Raw genomic sequence first — 15,449 nt, 5'->3', positions numbered from 1 at the left:
TGTTTGCATCTATCAGTTACACATTTCATATCAGTACATACACAGGAAGTAGGTCACATGGAGAGGCGTTGCTTTATTTGTTGTTTTAAACAGGTTTGCAGCTCACTTGTGCGATATGAGATGGAAGGGAGTTCCATGCAATCATGGCTCTGTATAATACTGTATGTTTCCTTGAATTTGTTCTGAACCTGGGGACTGTGAAAAGATCCCTGGTGGGGTAAGTGTGTGTGTAAGTTGACTATTGCAAACAATCTGGAATTGAACACATTAATGTTTCTTATAAAAACAGGAATTGATGCAGTCAGTCTCTCCTCAACTCTTAGCTAAGAGAGACTGGCATGCATATAATATAACCCTCTAATTACAATGAAAAGCTAAATGTGCTGCTCTATTCTGGACCAGCTGCAGTTTAACTAGGGCCTTCTTTGCAGCACTTGACCATATGACTGGACAGTAATCAAGTGAAGATAACTTGAGCCTGCAGGACTTGCTTTGTGTGTGTTGTCAAAAAAGCAGACAGACCTCACCCTACCTTTACAACTCTCAAATCAATATGTTTTGACCATGACATTATACATTATACAATCTAAGGTAAAACGGACTGCAACTCTTTGTTTAGGGCTGCTGTGGTTGCGTACCCCCCCCCCCCAACACACACTTTGCGACCAAAACATTTCAGTAACCCACCCCCGTGACAGCAGAGAACTTATGTTTTAACGTTCCTTTCCTGCCATTCTGCACATTTTGCCATGGGGCGTAGAGAAAATTGTGCTGCAATTCTACACTTTCCCATGGGGCGGAAAGAAAGATGTGTAGTTTTAAAGCTAATTTCCTGTAATTCTACACATTTTGCCACACAGTTCAACTGACTACCGGAAGTCAGCCTGCAGGCGCCCGGCCCGCCAAAAGGAGTCGCTAGAGCGCTGTGAGCCAAGTAAAGACCCCCGGCCAAACATCCCCTAACCCAGATGACGCTGGGCCAATTGTGCGCCGCCCTATGGGACTCCAGGTCACGGCCGGTTGTGACACAGCCTGGGATCAAACCCGGGTCTGTAGTGACGCCTCAAGTACTGCGATGCAGTGACTTCGTCTGCTGCGCCACTCAGGAGGCCCCATGTTTGCAGTTAATATAACTGATGATCAATGGCTCCACCCTATCGGTAATTAGACCATGCTTACGATAAGTTTAGATAGCTGTCCGCTAAACTAATGTATCGAGTAAGTCGCTAGAGAATTGAGACTTGGTCATTATTATGAGACACCTACCAAACAACCTCAAAATGATTACTTATCATAGTTTAATTAAGAAACAAACGAACACAGCACTCTGTCTTCATAAAGCAATATGCACAGACATACAAGACAAAACCCATTTAAGACAATATTGAATATTATAAACAAATCGGTCAATCTAGGGGGTTTGATTCAATCCGTATTGCTGAAGATCAGCACTATTGTGCACTTGAAATAAAGGTAATTTCAGATTGAGCCATTATATACAGCGTTTACCGTGAATGCAGCGGGAACGTTGCCTTTCAATCGTGCTATAGCACTCTGGAAAAAGAGTGGGGACAACCTTAAATTTATATAAAACAGCCTGGATCAAACAAAACCCATAGCAAGCTAAGATTAAAAATATATATATATTTGGGAAGATTTCCCAAACACAGATTAAGTCTTATTCTGGATTTATAAACACTTTACATGAAGATTCTCCACAAAGCTTGCTTTTTAGTCCACTAGGAAAGTGTCCCTTTGTGCCCTAAATCAATCATCATTATTATCATATACCTTTGGCTGGTTGAGAATACATGAGTGTAATTTAGAATGCACATATTGACCTTCTAGTAGTGTAGATTATAATGGCTGCCAGGCTTACCTTAAAAAAAGAGATTCAATGGGACTCACCTGGTTAAATGTAAAAAATTATTGAATGCTTTTCTGCATAGAATGTTTGTTTTTTGGGGGGGGGGCAAACTGAACAGGATGGTGTTGAGGGTGGGGTGTTGAGCAGGACAGGTCATGTGTATTGGATGCGACTCAGGCTGACTACATGGGAGATGCATGAACATAATCGGCGACCACATCATATGGGGTTGAACAGGGCAGAGTAGGCCATCTATAGTGGTGTGACTCAATTTCAGTCACGGGGGTCTAACTCATATGGGCCAGGGGGTGTTGGTTAGCGTAAACCTTTATTTCCAACCTTCCTCATGTCCGATTGGAATAGCCGAGTAGTGAACAAGACTTTGGCATAGTGTGTGGTGAGAAAATTAGACATACTTTTTACTTAGAGAAGTGTCTATTGTTATATGCTAGTGTTTTTTCCCCCTGATACAATCTTGTCGACAGCTCAGAGCCGTTTGGGTGCAAACGCAGCATGAGACATCACGTTTTATCTATTTGCCAGAACTCAGCTGTGTGGAAACTTGCAGAAATGAGCACGGTGTGAGCTGTGGCAAATGCCGTTAGCACGAGGGATTACTCGTCTATCTTAATCTGCACAGACAAACTAATCTTTTACACACTGTTCCCCGCCCGTTTACACACATCTGCCAAGAGGTTGTACTTTCATATAAAAGCTGAGACCCCACTGTTCGTTGGGCTCCAAAATCTGCACAATTGAGTGACTTAACTGCTCCGATTTTGCAAATCTTATAATTAAGTTGTTTGAAGAATCAGGTCTCTCTTCCTTTTGGTTAGAATTTCCATTGAAGCTATATTGTGCTCTTTGCCTGTCCCAGACTGGCTTGGTGTTGTTTAGCCTGGGTCACGTCTGGCTCATTTACCAGGACTCCCATGGCTGATCCTGCAACCCCAAGGATATGAAGAACAGCTACTGTAGGTTGGGTGCCCTCCCTCCCGCTCATCCTTTCATCCATCCTCCTCTCCTCTTTACACACCAAGTGCACTGAAATGTTCAGAATTTCTGTCTGTTACGAATATATAGAGTTCCATTGAGAACCTTTGTAAAAATTTAAAAAACAATAGAAACTAAATTAATAAGAAATTGGCATCCTAGAAATACTTTATTCTGATTTGCTGGCCTCTGGAGGGGGTGTGTCCTGAAGTGGGTCCTCACTCTGCTTCAGGACCTTGTAGTTCAGGATTGGTGAGGGGCTCCTCTCTGGGTGGTCCTGGGGTTTGCGTACAGTTGATTGGTTGCAGAACTATGAGAAGCTGGGCGGGACAAATAGAGGAGAAACAACAGACCACTGCGGAGCTAGTCTGAGACAACAATAAGCACACGACAGTTTATGCAGAATACCAAAACATATACTGCCATTCCTCTGTCAAGTCAATTCTAGATCAATGGACTAAATAAAGCCTTCATTGTATTTCTATTATCACAGCAACCCACTGACAGGAGTGTGTAACTATAGGAAGCTTGTTAGTGCTCTAGTATCTGCGCATTAAAGATTTTGACTATGAGTAGGTGTCTCTAACGCCCAGGAACATCTGATTCAAACTCCCATTAGACAGCTCCGCAAGAGTTATATGTTTGTTCCTCACCAAATATGGAGTTTCGTTGAGAAACTATCTTCATTTACTCCTGTTGCGGCCAGTATGTACTTCCAAAAAAGGCCTAAAAAATGTGGCTCCTCCAATCACTCATTACTGCAATGCACAGGTCAGAAGTCTACAACAGCTCGCTCCAGTCGCTAGCTGCAGCAAACTGAGCGACCCAGGGTTGTGTGTGCTTAGGGGGCCTTGTGACTGGCAGAACAGGTGTTGTATGTGGAGGATGAGGGCTGCAGTAGATATCTCAGATGGGGGGAATTAGGCCTAAGAGGGTTTTATAAATAAGCATCAACTAGTGGATCTTGCAACAGGTATACAGAGATGACCAGTTTACAGAGAAGTGTAGAGTGCAGTGTGATGTGTCCTATCAGGAGTAATGGTGGCAAGTCTGATGGCCGAATGGTAAAGAACATCTAGCCGCTCGAGAGCACCCTTACCTGCCAATCTATAAATTATGTCGCCATAATCTAGCATGGGTAGGATGGTCATCTGAATCAGGGTTAGTTTGGCAGCTGTGGTAAAAGAGAGATTACGATAGAGGAAACCAAGTCTAGATTTAACCTTAGCCTACAGCTTTGATATGTTTTGAGAAGGACCGTGTACCATCTAGCCATACTCCCAAGTACTTGTATGAAGTGACTACCTCAAGCTCTAAACCCTCAGAGGTAGTAATAACACCTGTGGGAGGAGGGAATAATCTTTACCAAACCACATTACTTTTGTTTTGGAGGTGTTCAGAACAAGGTTAAGGGCAGAGAAAGCTTGTTAGACAATAAGAAAGCTGTGTTGTGGAGCGTTTAACACAAAATCCGGGGAGGGGCCAGCTGAGTATAAAACTATCTGCATATAAATGGAAGAGAGAGCTTCCTACTGCTTGAGCTAGGTTGTTGATGTAAATTGAGAAGAGTGTGGGGCCTAGGATCAAGCCTTGGGGTACTCCCTTGGTGACAGGCAGTGGCTGAGACAGCAGATGTTCTGACTTTATACACTGCACTCTGAGGTATTTAGCAAACCAGGCCAAATACTCCTCAGAGACACCAATACTCTTTAGCTGGCCCACAAGAATAGAATGGTCTACCGTATCAAAAGCTTTGGCCAATTGCAGCACAACATTGCTCAGAATCAAGGGCAATGGTGACATCATTGAGGACCTTTAAGGTTGCAGTGACACATCTATAACCTGAGCGGAAACCAGATTGCATACCCGAGCGAATATTCTAGATGGGGTTGAACAGGGCAAGAAAGCCAGTCAGTTGATTATTGAGAAGTTTTTCCAACACTTGATAAACAGGGCAAAATAGAAATAGGCCTATAAAAGTTAGGATTAGCTTGATCTCCCCTTTAAATAAAGGACACACTGTGGCTGCCTTCAAAGCAATGGGAACCTCCCCAGAGACGAGAGACAGGTTAAAAAGGTCAGAGATAGGCTTGGCGGTGATAGGGGCAGCAACCTTAAAGAAGAAAGGGTCTAAACCATCTGAACCAGATCTTTTTTGGGGGTCAAGCTTAAGGAGCTCCTTTAACACACCGCCTGCAGGGAGAAACTTCGTAGCAGGGCAGGGGAAAGAGAGAGGAGCATCAGGGATAGTCGCATTAGAAGGGGTGGGAGATGAGGAAATGTTGGATGGGCAAGGAGGCATGGCAGAGACAAATAGGTCCTGACTTAATGAAGTGGTGATGAAAGAGCTCAGCCATGTGCTCCTTGTCTGTAACAACCACATTGTCAATATTAAGGGACATGGGCAGCTGTGAGGAGGGTTTATTCTCCAGGTCTTTAACAGTTTTCCAGAACTTCTTGGGGTTAGACCCATAGAGAGAACTGCTCCTTAAAGTAACCAACTTTGGCCTTCCGGATAGCCTGAGTGCACTTTTCTAGTTTGCCTGAACGAGAGCCAGTCAGCCCGAGTATGTGTGGGCCAAGCGATTTGCTAAATGGCATTATTGAGGTGGAGTGTAACTCTACCAGATCATGGTCGAACCAGGGGCTGAACCTGTTAAATTCTCATTTTCTTTATGGGCGCATATTTGTTAACGATACCCCTGAAAATAAATAAAAAATAAGGTCCAAGCGTCTTCGACAGAGGGGATCAAGCTGATTCTATACCAATATACAGAGGCCAGCTCATGAAGGAAGGCTTGCTCATTAAAGTTTTTTAGCAAGCGTCTATGACAAGTCGTTTCACTGAGCAGCCATTACACAGGCTGTAAAACAGTGATCACTAAGGTCATCACAGAAAACACCAGACTGATACCTATCAGGATTATTAGTAATGATAACATCAAGGAGAGTAGCCTTTTCTGGGTGTTTGGAGTCATACTTTGTAGGATTGGTAATAATCTGAGAAAGATTTAGGGAGTCCCATTGCTTTAGGACTTGGTCAGGTGGTTTAAGCACATCCCAGTTTAGGTCACCTATAGCAGGACAGATTCAGACTTAGTGTAAGGGCATTTAGGATACAGGCCAGTGCTGATGGTGGACGAAAACACCCAGCAACAGTCAACAAAGAGCTAAAACCAGCAAATGAAATTGATTGGGGATCGACTTGGTGGAGACAACCGAGCACTAAAGGTATTCCTTGGTAAAGATTGCCACTCCACCACCTTTGGAAGATCTGTCTTGAAAAAGGTTAACATTAGTGTTCAAAACACTCTTCCTTAATCACGTCTCAGTAATGACCAACACATCTGGATTGCATCAGTGAACCCACACTTTCAATTGATACATTTTAGGTAAAAAAGCTTCTAGTGTTAACGTGCAGAAAACCTAGGCTTTTACGAGAGCAGACATCAGTGAAGCAGAGCACAAGTCAGAATTGGGGCTAGCAACAGTAGATGGGCCAGGGTGTACATGCATGTTTTCCAGAAAAAAACCAGCAGTAATACAATTAGGGCACGGCTGAGGACAGGGAGAGCTCTGCAGTGTTGACTTAGAACATTTGAATGTTCATTAGATGGTAAAAAGATCATATTCTACAGAAATTTCATCAGGTAACATGAATACAAAGCCAGCGAGAGGTGGTTAGCATAGGATGGGAGGCCAAAAGTCTGTGTAACCAATGGAGCAGGGCTGTCCAAACCTGTTCCTGGAGAGCTACCCTCCTGTAGGTTTTCAACCTCAGTTGTAACTAACCTGATTCAGCTTATCAACCAGCTCATTATTAGTCAGGTGCGCTAGATTAGGGTTGGAGCAAAAACCTACAGGATGGTAGCTCTCCAGGAACAGGGTTGGACAGCCCTGCAAATAGAGAGTCAGAGTCCCGAGTGTGGGAACACACAGATTGTCCCACAGTTAAGTAAACAAGCAAGTTCATAGTCAACAAAGCACACAGGAGTCATGAGGCAAATATCATAAAGCATAAGAGAAAAACATAACTTGGGGCTAGCCATTGTAAGTTCAGAGTCACTTGCCCCAACAGTCCATGTGTGCTGGAGGCGATCGAAAGCTCGGGAGAGAAGGGGGAGTGTGGCGGGGGTACCTGTACCAGACAGGGGAAGACAGGCCAGGGAGATGGCGAACAGATTGCCAGGTGGAATCCAAGCAGCAGTGCAGCAGGCAATGGGAGTAGGTGAGTAGTTTGAGAGATGTTTTTTTTTCTCTGCACTGATGGAGGGGGTGGGGGGGGGGGGGGGCTGTGAAACTCTCCTGCCATTGTTAGGCCAAAAGTTCACATCTCTCACTTTACACTTCAGTGCTAATTTCAGTCAGATTCTTTCCTAGCAGCTTGATAGCCTTAATGATTAAGCTTTATATAATAAAATGACCTAGAGACAGTATTTTACTGTGTTTCTTCTGAATGTTTTGGCTATTTAGAAGTTAGTTTTTCTTGATAGTCCTTGTTGGTAATAGTCCATTCAGTTAATTTTATCCAAAATCAAGGTTTTAGGTATGGAATTGTGAATTGTAATAAAGGTTTTGATGTTAGTATCCTATAATAAGTCCTTGCAAATTTTTGTTTTACTTATCTACATTTATTTATTTTATGTTTTTGCAGAATAACTCAGGAGCCCATGCTCTCTGTGTGTCTCCGTCTCTCTCCCTGACCACAGATAGTGGGGCAGCTTGTTAGCAGAGGTATGGCTGTACATTGAGCGATAGATCTGACACACAGAGGGGGAGGAAACATTAAGAGGAAAGCAAGAGCCTTAAGAGCACCTTGTGATACAAAACCCAGTAGCTTCGAGAAACATGTTCACAATTATCAGTTCAGAGAAAAGGGGTGAGATACAAAGTACAGTACTCCCTTGTCACCGCCAGATACTATGGGTTGTCAACTACCTACCAAATGGTGTTTCATGAACCAAAACACTATAATGCATAGCGTCTATTCTAATGCCACAACATTACAATCTACTGTAAGACAATCTGACTGGTATCTAGCAGCAGAGCACTATAATTATACTAGTAAAGAATAAAGGCAAGCCCAGATCCGATATTGTCAGCGACATTCATAGACACTGGAGCCCTCAGCAGCCGACAATAGCAAAGAACCCACAGTAAAATGACAGTACGGGTTGGGAGGGCAGAGCAGGGGGAACAAAGAAAGCGATATCTAGTTTTTGGGGCTACGGTACTCAACAGTAAAACTAGAATTTAAAGTTTGGTACATAACACTAGACATATTTCTTTCCGTAGACGGCGGCGACACTCATATCAAACTGGTAATCACCACAAATCCACTTCCTGTCCAGAATAAGGGCAGCTCTTTGCGCCACCGCGAGGCTGGAGAGCAGGGTGCAAGGCACCAGGTACAACAGGGCCGGCTGACCCATCTGCATCAGTGCCAGAGCTACAAAGGTGATGAGCAGCCCGATACCATAACCTGGAGAGCGGGAGCAAGGGAGAGGGTGAAAGAGGTAGGGGAAGCGTGAATCAGGTGTGTTACTGCTTGCTTGGAACAAATATTGTCTGTTATAGACTACAAAGTCGATTTGACAATCAAAAAAATTATGCAAATCAAAATGTGTTGGTCTTAAAGATAGTGCAGGCCAGGAAATAGAACCGTGAGGACTGCATGAGGATGTCAAACCTGTGACAGTAGGCTACCAGCAGACCTGACACACACAGAGAGCGAGGCAGAGAGCGAGGCAGAGAGCGAGGCAGAGAGCGAGGCAGAGAGCGAGGCAGAGAGCGAGAGACCAGGCCAGCTAAGCTGGGACGAGTTCAGATAGCAGCTTCATCCCGCCACAGAAATATGCTGCATGATATAGGTCCAGGTCAGGGAAAACTCTTGGCCCTAAATGAGATTTAGATTAGGCACTATGGGTGTTACCTGGTACTAAGACAGGATACAAGAGTAGAGTAAATCAAATTGTATTTGCCACATAACCAACAGTGTAGACTAACAGGGAAATGTTTACTAAATGGGCCCTTCCCAACAATGCAAGGATAAAAATAAAAATACAAGGAATAAATACACAATGACTAACGATAACTTGGCTATATACAGTGGATTCGGAAAGTATTCAGAGCCCTTGATTTTTTTCCACATTGTCACATTACAGCCTCATTGTCAAATGGATTAAATTGTGTCCCCCCCAGTTTACACACAATACCCCATACTGATGACAAAGCAAAAACGGATAGATCACATTTACATAAGTATTCAGACCCTTTACTCAGTAATTTGTTGAAGCACCTTTGGCAGCGGTTACAGCCTCGAGTCTTCTTGGGTATGAAGCTAAAATCTTGGCACACCTGTATTTGGGAGTTTCTAGCATTCTTCTTTACAGATCCTCTCAAGCTCTGTCAGGTTGGATGGGGAGCTTAGCTGCACAGCTATTTTCAGGTCTCTCCAGAGATGTTCGATCTGGTTCAAGTCCGGGCTCTGGCTGGGCCACTAAAGGATTCAGAGACTTGTCCTGAAGCCACTGCTACGTTGTCTTGGCGGTGTGCTAAGGGTCGTTGTCCTGTCGGAAGGTAAAACTTTGCCCCAGTCTGAGGTCCTAAGCGCTCTGGAGCAGGTTTTCATCAAGAATCTCTGTACTTTGCTTCATTCATCTTTCCCTCGATCCTGACTAGCCTGCCAGTCCCTTCCACTGAAAAACATCCACAGAGCATGATGCTGCCACCACCATGCTTCACCGTACTGATGGTGCCAGGTTTCCTCCAGACGTGACACTTGGCATTCAAGACAAAGAGTTCAAGCTTGGTTTCATCTATGTATATAGGGCAGCAGCCTCTAAGGTGCAGGGTTGAGTAACCGGGTGGAAGCCAGCTAGTAATGGTATTGGCCAGGTGGTGACTGGTTTCCTTCATGATTGCTTGGCATTCAGGCCAAAGAGTTCAATCTTGGTTACATCAGGCAGAGAATCGTGTTTGTCATGGTCTGAGAGTCCTTTAAGGTGCCTTTTGGCAAACTCCATGCGGGCTGTCATGTGCCTTTTGCTGAAGAGTGGCTTCTGTCTGGCCACTCTACCATAAAGGCCTGATTGGTGGAGTGCTGCAGAGATGGTTGTCATTCTGGAAGGTTCTCCCATCTCCACAGAGGAACTCTAGAGCTCTGTCAGAGTAACCATCGGGTTCTTGGTCACCTCCCTGACCAAGGCCCTTCTCCCCCTATTGCTCATTTTGGCCGGGGAAACAGCTCTAGGAAGAGTCTTGGTGGTTCCGAACTTCTTCCATTTAAGAATGATGGAGGCCACTGTGTTCTTGGGGATCTTCAGGGCTGCAGAAAGTTTTTGGTACTCTTCCCCAGATCTGTGCCTCGACACAATCCTGTCTCGGAGCTCTATGGACAATTCCTTCAACCTCATGTCTTGGTTTTTGCGCTGACATGCACTGTAAACTGTTGGACCTTATGTAGACAGGTGTGTGCCTTTCCAAATCATGTCCAATCAATTGAATAAACCATAGGTGAATTTGCTAACATTTCTAAAAACCTGTTTTTGCTTTGTCATTATAGGGTATTGTGTGTTGATTGAGGACATTTTTGTAACGTAACAAAATGTGGAAAAAGTCAAGGGGTCTGAATTGATGTGCAGGGTTACAAGGTAATTGAGGTAGATACAGTACTGAACAAAAATATAACATGCAACAATTTCATCGATTTTACTGAGTTACAGTTCATATGAGGAAATCAATCATCAGAAATAAATGTATTAGGCCTTAATCTATGGATTTCACATGACTGGGAATACAAATGTGCATCTGCTAGTCATAGATAACTTAAAAATGGACATCGCAATGGGCCTCAGGATCTCATCACGGTGTTTTTGTGCATTCAAATTGCCATTGATAAAATGCAATTGTGTTCTTTACCAGTAGCTTATGCCTGCCCATGCCATCATGGAGCACTCTGTTCATGTCATTGACATCAACAAACCGCTCACCCACACGACGCCATACACTTGGTGTGCGGTTGTGAGGCAAGTTGGACGTACTGCCAAATTCTCTAAAATGTTGTTGGGGATGGCTTATGGTAGAGAAATTAACATTCAATGCTCTGGTGGACATTCCTGCTGTCAGCATGCCAATTGCACACTCCCTCAAACTGAGACATCTGTGGCATTGTGTTGTGTGCATTTTTGAGTAGCCTTTTATTGTCCCCAGCACAAGGTGCACCTGTGTAATGATCATGCTGTTTAATCAGCTTCTTGATATGCCACACCTGTCACATGGATGGATTGTCTTGGCAAAAGAAACATGCTCACTAACAAGGATGTAAACAAATTTGAGCACAAAATGAAAGAAATAAGCTTTAAGTGCATACGGAACACTTCTGGAATGTTTTATTTCAGCTCATGAAACATGGGACCAACACTTTACATGTTACGTTTATATTTTTGTTCAGTGTACATATAGGTAGGATGTAAAGTCACTAGGCTAGATAAGGATAAGCAGTAGCAGCAGCGTATGTGATGAGTCAAATGAGTTGCAATGTAAATAGTCTGGGTGGCCATTTGATGAATTGTTCAGCAGTCTTTATGGTTTGGGGGTAGAAGCTGTTAAGGAGGCTTTTGGTCCTAGAGTTGGAGCTCCGGTACCACTTGCCATGCAGTAGCAGAGAGAACAGTCTATAACTTGGGTGACTGGAGTTTTTGACAATTTTTTGGGCCCTCCTCTGACACCGCCTAGTGTATAGGTCCTGGATAGTAGGAAGCCCCAGTGATGTACTGGGCCGTACGCATTACCCTCTGTAGCGCCTTACGATCAGATGCCGAGCAGTTGCCATACCAGGTGGTGATGCAACCGGTCAGGATGCTCTTGATGGTGCAGCTGTAGAACTTTTTGAGGATCTGGGGACCCCTGATAAATCTTTTCAATCTCCTGAGGGGGAAAAAGTGTTGTCGTGCCCTCTTCATGACTGTCTTAGTGTGTTTGGACCATGATAGTTCATTGGTGATGTGGACACCAAGGAACTTATAAACTCTAGACCCGCTCCACTACAGCCCCGTCAATCTTAATTGTGGCCTGCTCGGCCCACCCTTTCCTGTAGTCTACGATCAGCTCCTTTGTCTTGCTCACATTGAGGGAGAGGTTGTTGTCCTAGCACCACACTGCCAGGTCTCTGACCTCCTCCCTACAGGCTGTCTCATCATTGTCGGTGACCAGGCCTACCACTGGGTGTCGTCAGCAAACTTAATGATGGTGTTGGAGTCATGTTTGGCCACACAGTCGTGGGTGAACAGGGAGTACAGGAGGGAACTAAGCACGCACATCTGAGGGGGCCCTGTGTTGAGGATCAGCATGGCAGATATGTTGTTGCCCACCCTCAACACCTGGTGGCAGCCCATCAGGAAGTCTAGGATCCAGTTGCAGAGTGAGGTGTTCAGTCCCAGGGTCCTGAGATTAGTGATGATCTTGGAGGGGATTATGGTGTTGAACGTTGAGCTGTAGTCAATGAACAACATTCCTCTTATCCAGGTGGGAGAGGGCAGTCTGGAGTGTAATAGAGATTGCGTCATCTGTGGATCTGTTGGGGCGTAATGCGAATTGGAGTGTGTCCAGGGTATCTGGGATGGTGGTGTTGATGTGAGCCATGACCAGCCTTTCAAAGCCTTTCATGGCTACAGATGTGAGTGCTGATGGATTCTGGGTTCTGACTCCTAAACTTGGAATAGTGTTAATTATCAGGTATCCTATTGAAATATTGAGTGCTATAGTCTAGCGTCAACACCAGAAGATAATGGTTATCTGTAGGAGGAATGTATATGGTGGAGGAAATCACATGTGGCAGGGACTAATAAGAGTGGAGAGATGTGGGGAAGGGGGCCGAGGTCAGGTCACGTTAAGGGAGAAGGAACCGTTTATGGTCCGTATCACTTAATTTCCTGCCTAGCAATAAAGATGTAATGCTTAGAGAGAAGGAGGACGTCACCCAAATTGGGAAAGGGATATATATACAGTTGGGCAAAAAAGTATTGAGTCAGCCACCAATTGTGCAAGTTCTCCCACTTAAAAAGATGAGAGAGGAAATCTAGAAGATCACATTGTAGGATTTTTTATGAATTTATATGCAAATTATGGTGGAAAATAAGTATTTGGTCACCTACAAACAAGCAAGACTTCTGGCTCTCACAGACCTGTAACTTCTTCTTTAAGAGGCTCCTCTGTCCTCCACTCGTTACCTGTATTAATGGCGCCTGTTTGAACTTGTTATCAGTATAAAAGACACCTGTCCACAACCTCAAACAGTCACACTCCAAACTCCACTATGGCCAAGACCAAAGAGCTGTCAAAGGACATAAGAAACAAAATTGTAGACCTGCACCAGGCCGGGAAGACTGAATCTGCAATAGGTAAGCAGCTTGGTTTGAAGAAATCAACTGTGGGAGCAATTATTAGGAAATGGAAGACATACAAGACCACTGATAATCTCCCTCGATCTGGGACTCCACGCAAGATCTCACCCCGTGGGGTCAAAATGATCACAAGAACAGTGAGCAAAAATCCCAGAACCACACGGGGGGACCTAGTGAATGACCTGCAGAGAGCTGGGACCAAAGTAACAAAGCCTACCATCAGTAACAAACTACGCCGCCAGGGACTCAAATACTGCAGTGCCAGACGTGTCCCCCTGCTTAAGCCAGTACATGTCCAGGCCCGTCTGAAGTTTGCTAGAGAGCATTTGGATGATCCAGAAGAAGATTGGGAGAATGTCATATGGTCAGATGAAACCAAATAACTTTTTGCTAAAAACTCAACTGGTCGTGTTTGGAGGACAAAGAATGCTGAGTTGCATCCAAAGAACACCATACCTACTGTGAAGCATGGGGGTGGAAACATCATGATTTGGGGCTGTTTTTCTGCAAAGGGACCAGGACGACTGATCCGTGTAAAGGAAAGAATGAATGGGGCCATGTATCGTGAGATTTTGAATGAAAACCTCCTTCTATCAGAAATGGCATTGAAGATGAAACGTGGCTGGGTCTTTCAGCATGACAATGATCCCAAACACACTGCCCGGGCAACGAAGGAGTGGCTTCGTAAGAAGCATTTCAAGGTCCTGGAGTGGCCTAGCCAGTCTCCAGATCTCAACCCCATAGAAAGTCTTTGGAGGGAGTTGAAAGTCCGTGTTGCCCAGCAACAGCCCCAAAACATCACTGCTCTAGAGGAGATCTGCATGGAGGAATGGGCCAAAATACCAGCAACAGTGTGTGAAAACCTTGTGAAGACTTACAGAAAACGTTCGACCTCTGTCATTGCCAACAAAGGGTATATTACAAAGTATTGAGATAAACTTTTGTTATTGACCAAATACTTATTTTCCACCATAATTTGCAAATAAATTCATAAAAAATCCTACAATGTGATTTTCTGGATTTTTTTTTCTCATTTTGTCATTCATAGTTGAAGTGTACCTATGAAGAGAATTACAGGCCTCTCTCATCTTTTTAAGTGGGAGAACTTGCACAATTGGTAGCTGACTAAATACTTTTTTGCTCCACTGTATGTAAGTCAGTCATGACTATCATGCTTTGATTCAGAGGGGTTGGGTTAAATGCAGAAGACACATTTCAGTTGAATGCATTCAGTTGTACAACTGACTAGGTATCCCCCTTTCTTTAGGGAAAGAGGATAATTTTGCACATGTGTTAAACTGTGAGTTTGACCAATTCCAGTCCCCTTGCTTATGGGGTCCGGGGTCCTCCCTGGATAATTTTTATGTAGAAGGACTGAAAAGCTCATTTCTGGTCATAAAAAAAAAGGACATTCTACTCCAAAATGAATGAAAATAAAATGATGCTGATGTAACAGTATAACTTTAGTCCGTCCCTTCGCCCATTCCCGGCTCGAATCAGGGACCCTCTGCACACAGACAACAGTCACCCACGAAGCATCGTTACCCATCGCTCCACAAAAGCCACGGCCCTTGAAGTAAGGTCTCAACGCCAGTGATGTCACCTATTGAAACGATATTAGCGCGCACCACCGCTAACTAGCTAGCCATTTCACATCGGTTACACTGACACCATCTAAAATATAATTTCCACCTCCAGAAATAGCCCCAATGACATATTGGTAAAATCATGGTACAATTATTGAGTTATTGGACCATGCATATAGCCTGTGGTCTATCATCAGATGTGCTATTAACAAAAAGCATGATCACCTGTAGCCTAACTGATGCAGCACAGTGACTATAAAATGTACATAGGATGAAGCATGGGGTTTGTCCATCTGCATTTATCCCATTGGACACAAAATCCTCATTGTTATTATTAAAAATGTATATTAATTATTATTCACTTAAGTGTTTTTTTTTGGGCTTCTAATTCAAAGTATTTCATTGCCTTTTTAAGACGTCATTGCCCCTTTAAGAGTTGTTTTGTGCAGCTGCACCTAAACCATTCCCGAAACTCTGGTTGTAAAACTGCATTTGTAAAACGATGCCACTCGCGCAATTGAAGGAGCAGAGAAATAAACGTGGTAGAAATGTAAACCTGACTAAAATAATTTAAAAAGTGTTTTACAGCGATTGCATTAA

The 15,449-nt window shown here is 44.0% G+C and overlaps 1 protein-coding gene across 2 annotated transcripts in view; it reads right to left on the bottom strand.

Moving 5' to 3' along the window:
* Positions 1-49: 49 nt before the first annotated feature.
* LOC109872165 (signal peptide peptidase-like 2B) overlaps positions 50-15,449 on the bottom strand; it is a 43,741-nt gene continuing 28,341 nt past the window's right edge. The window contains exons 7-8 of one of the 2 annotated variants that reach the window (XR_004205722.1): positions 3,029-3,180; positions 50-2,911 (exon numbers count right to left, since the gene is read on the bottom strand). Coding sequence is in view for 1 of the 2 variants with exons in the window: in XM_031806479.1 (XP_031662339.1) it covers positions 3,171-3,180 (10 nt within the window). In the remaining variant the exon portion in view is untranslated. Of the gene's footprint in view, positions 3,181-15,449 lie in introns of both variants that reach the window. The other variant, XM_031806479.1, reaches the window with a different exon arrangement.

Source organism: Oncorhynchus kisutch, linkage group LG27 (assembly GCF_002021735.2).
Source record: "Oncorhynchus kisutch isolate 150728-3 linkage group LG27, Okis_V2, whole genome shotgun sequence".
NCBI classification, from domain to species: domain Eukaryota; kingdom Metazoa; phylum Chordata; class Actinopteri; order Salmoniformes; family Salmonidae; genus Oncorhynchus; species Oncorhynchus kisutch.
Note: the sequence above shows the minus strand (reverse complement) of the source record. Positions and strands in the feature narration are given on the sequence as shown.